The following is a 4,114-nucleotide window of genomic DNA, read 5'->3' as shown; positions in this document are numbered from 1 at the left end:
TCCACTATGGGCAAGACCAAAGAGCTGTCTAAGGACATTAGGGACAAAATTGTAGACCTGCACAAGGCTGGGATGGGCTACAGGACAATAGGCAAACAGCTTGGTGAGAAGGCAACAACTGTTGGAGCAATTATTAGAAAATGGAAGAAAATCAAGATGACTGTCAATCTCCCTCAGACTGGGGCTCCATGCAAGTTGTCGCCTCGTGGAGTATCAATGATCCTGAGAAAGGTGAGGGATCAGCCTAGAACTACACGGGAGGACCTGGACAATGACCTGAAGAGAGCTGGGATCGCATTCTCAACGGTTACCATTAGTAACACACTACACCGTCATGGCTTAAAATCCTGCAGCACATGCAAAGTTCCTCTGCTCAAGCCAACACGTCCAGACCCATCTGAAGTTTACCAAAGACCATCTGGATAATCCAGAGGAGGCATGGGAGAAGGTCATGTAGCCAGATGAGACCAAGAGATTTTGGGCAACAACCTCCTTCCCTCAGTCAGAGCATTAAAGATGGGTCGTGGCGAGGTCTTCCAGCATGACAGTGACCCCAAACACACAGCCATGGCAAATAAGCAGTGGCTCCGTAAGAAGCATTTCAAGGTCCTGGAGTGGCCTAGCCAGTCTCCAGACCTGAACCCAATAGAAAATCTATGGAGGGAGCTGAAATTCCATGTTGCCCAGCAACAGCTCCAAAACCTGAAAGATCTGGAGAAGACCTGTATGGAGGAGTGGACTTCAATCCCTGCTGCAGTGTGTGTGCAAACCTGGTCAAGAACTACAGGAAACATCTGACCTCTGTAATTGTAAACAAAGGTTTCGGTACCAAATATTAAGTTCTATTTTTCTATTGTATCAAATACTTTTTTCATGCAATAAAATGGAAATAAATCATTTAAAAATCTAACAATGTGATTTTCTGGAATTTTTTTGGTAGATTCTGTGTCTCACAGTTGAGGTGTACCTACGACGAAAATTACAGAACTGTCCATTCTCTGTAAGTGGGAAAACTTGAAAAATCGGCAGTGTATCAAATACTTATTTGCCCCACTGTATGTATAAGAAAGGTTGTAGGGATTATGAAAATGAAAAAATACACAGTGATAAAGAATGGATCACGATGAAAACTGGAGATGGCAAAGAAAAACAAAGACTTCACCGAAAAATAAAACCCATTTGAAATAGGAACAAGATAAGGTGGGATCTAGGAAACTGTAGCAGCCATGAAGGAAATGGGCATAGATGGAAGGTAAGAAGATAGATGTTGCACAAGGACAGAGATGGAAAGAAAAACTAAACTATTTAGGGAAGGATGGTAGGAATCAATGTAGGAAGCAAGAGCTAAATTATCGATTAGCAAAATTATGGAACATGCAAATAAGCTCTGACGCCAACAAGACGTGTTAGCAAGAGGCACACAAAACAAAATGACACTGACAAGTGTACACACTTATGGGTATTGAGCAAGTTTAGCTGCTTTGGGCACGACAATTTCAACAGAAATTTAAGTGGAGTTTATTTCCACACATAGGAGTCACTTCTCCATGAAAATGAACTCATTGCATTTATGACAAACCAACTTTATAATCTTTTTTTTAGGACAGGACATTGTAGCATCATTAAGGATGCCACAGCACATTAACTTTCAGCTGTATTTAGAAATTAAAAGCCTACCTCACTGAAGTTGGTCAAATTTCATCTGACCAGCATATGTAAAAACCAGACAGTCCAGGAAATACGCTCTGTGGCTTCTCACCTCCTTCTTTGACAGCACTACTGTTTCAACACTTCACTGCAGAGCACCTCTTGAATGAACTGACACATGGAAGCACAATTTGTATTAAAAAGATATTCAGATAACTCAGCTTAGCTTTCTCCTGAACCGAATTTGGACAAATAGCTAACTGCATAACGTCATTTGCAGTTTCAAGTTTAAACATTAAGACTTCCTCAGTACTTGCCTCATTAACTTTGTAACTACAACATTTCCCCACACATGCTTCCTGACCTTTTCTGTCTGTGCAGGAAACCTTGATACTGAGCAGCAGTGAAAGGAACCACAGAGACAAACAAAGTGTTTTGTAAATAACAGTTTATTTGAAAACCAGACTGTTTTGTGGCCAGTTTAGCTGCTGCCCTGCTTGGCAGCCAGCCTCTTGTCTCTCTCTTCAGCAATAGTCAGACGGATTCCCTTTCCTCTGGGCAGGGATACCCACGGCTTGTTGCCCTGGAGATAAGACGGGTGAAGGGGTAAACAGAAGAACCAGTTCAGTCCATGAAAATGAGTTGCAGCCCTAAATACTCCCAATTCCTTGTAAAACACTCATTAAGAGGAGACAAGCCTTTAAATGTTCAGCTTGTTTTCCAAAGAAACTCCTCACAGACAGCTAAACCATCCATCCTTTATCTATACCACTCATTCCTGAACAGGGTCGCACGGGTGCTGGACCCAGTCCCAGCTGGCACTGAGGCGGGGTACCATCCTGTTCAGGTCACCAGTCTGTCACTTAAAGACAGACAACCACACACACTCACTCCTATGGTCAATTTAGAGTCACCAATCAATTGTATCAAAGAGTCTGTGTGTTTATAAAAAGTTTTGAAAGCTTAAATCTGGTGGACAACACATTATAGTTACAGAATTTTTTTTTTTTCCAAGGAGCTCAGAACTTCTTAGAGGAATTGGTAGTGCTTTTTTCACTGCTGATCAAAACCAAAACTTGTCATCATTGCTCCAATATTTTGTATCACTAAAACTGCAGCATATCTTCTCTTCTGCATCGAGTTTTCTCCCCTGAATATCTCAACTGAGACAAAATATTCTTCTTATAGTGAGTTTTCCCCCTTTAGATATGATAAATCCTATACCAGTTGCAGCCCTGAAGCATGTTCTGTAAGCACGTTTAGCTTATTTCTTTAAAACAGTGAATTCAGATTCCTCTTAGCTCCAGGTTCAACACCAATGGTCTGAATATTTTTACAGTCCTCACCTTGCCAATGATGAAGATGTTGGAAAGCCTGGTAGCAAAGCTGTTGCCTGTGCTATCCTTAACGTGCACCACATCGAAGGAGCCAGGGTGACGCTCCCTGTTGGTGACCACACCAATACGCCCCAAGTTAGCACCACCAGTCACCATGCACAGGTTACCTGGAGGGAACAAAAGGCAGGGGGAATACAGGTCAGGTATTTTCCTCACAAACATTAGAAGTGCATCAAGGAGAGTCCAACCTACCAGTATCAAACTTGATGAAATCTGTGATCTTCCCGGTGTCCAGGTCAATGCGGACTGTGTCGTTGACCTTGATGAGGGGGTCAGGGTAGCGAATGGTGCGGGCGTCGTGGGTCACCAAGTGGGGAATTCCCTTGGTGCCGATGATGATCTTCTTCACCTTGCACAGCTTGTACTGCAGAGGAAGAGAGCTGTGTTAGAAAACATGCACCTACATGCTTAGAATAAAAGAAACAGTTAAAGACTGTTAACACAACTGGACCTACTTTAAATGACAAACAGTCTTTGTATGAAGTAGGACTGGACTTGGCAAATCTAGATAAAGTGGCAAGAATCCACTATCGCCGACGATGTAGATATTAATCTTTACTGCTGTCATCTTTTGCCACATATCCATCGTTCCCATGTCTTACCTTGGCCTCCTCAGCGGTGATGCGGTGGACCGTGAAACGTCCCTTCACATCGTAGATCAGACGAAAGTGCTCGCCAGTCTTCTCAATGCTGATCACATCTGGATGAACACAAGCAGTGGACAGTCTTAGCAACCGAATCCTGGTCTTATTTAATCATTACATGATACTTAGTCCAGAGTATAACCACGCCGGGATGATACAGAAATAAGTCAAGTAACAAATATGTTTAAAACATTACTTGACATTATTCCCAAGAAGAATTTAGAAAGAATAGGAATCAAGTTTATTGCAGTAGAAATGGATTAGGAGTAACTGTCCTCTGCTACTTGTCCAGAATGTTCTGTGTCTGTGTATGTATGTAAACAGGACACAGGCATCCTGCGGTTAAGGCTTCCCTTGGATTTGGAAATTAAATGTTACACCTTCATATGAGGCTGTTGGATGCCATCAAGGTCGAGAGAAAACTGA

The 4,114-nt window shown here is 42.4% G+C and overlaps 1 protein-coding gene across 2 annotated transcripts in view; it reads right to left on the bottom strand.

Moving 5' to 3' along the window:
• Positions 1-2,078: 2,078 nt before the first annotated feature.
• rps4x (ribosomal protein S4 X-linked) overlaps positions 2,079-4,114 on the bottom strand; it is a 5,292-nt gene continuing 3,256 nt past the window's right edge. For both annotated transcript variants that reach the window (XM_020623694.1, XM_020623695.1), the window contains exons 4-7: positions 3,647-3,744; positions 3,237-3,408; positions 2,994-3,151; positions 2,079-2,230 (exon numbers count right to left, since the gene is read on the bottom strand). In XM_020623694.1, the coding sequence (XP_020479350.1) occupies positions 2,129-2,230; positions 2,994-3,151; positions 3,237-3,408; positions 3,647-3,744 (530 nt within the window). In that variant the 3' untranslated portion in view covers positions 2,079-2,128. The remainder of the gene's footprint in view (positions 2,231-2,993; positions 3,152-3,236; positions 3,409-3,646; positions 3,745-4,114) is intronic.

Source organism: Monopterus albus, unplaced genomic scaffold, assembly GCF_001952655.1.
Source record: "Monopterus albus unplaced genomic scaffold, M_albus_1.0 scaffold308.1, whole genome shotgun sequence".
NCBI lineage: Eukaryota > Metazoa > Chordata > Actinopteri > Synbranchiformes > Synbranchidae > Monopterus > Monopterus albus.
The sequence above is the reverse complement of the archived record's forward strand: the minus strand, read 5'-3'. Positions and strand labels throughout refer to the sequence as shown.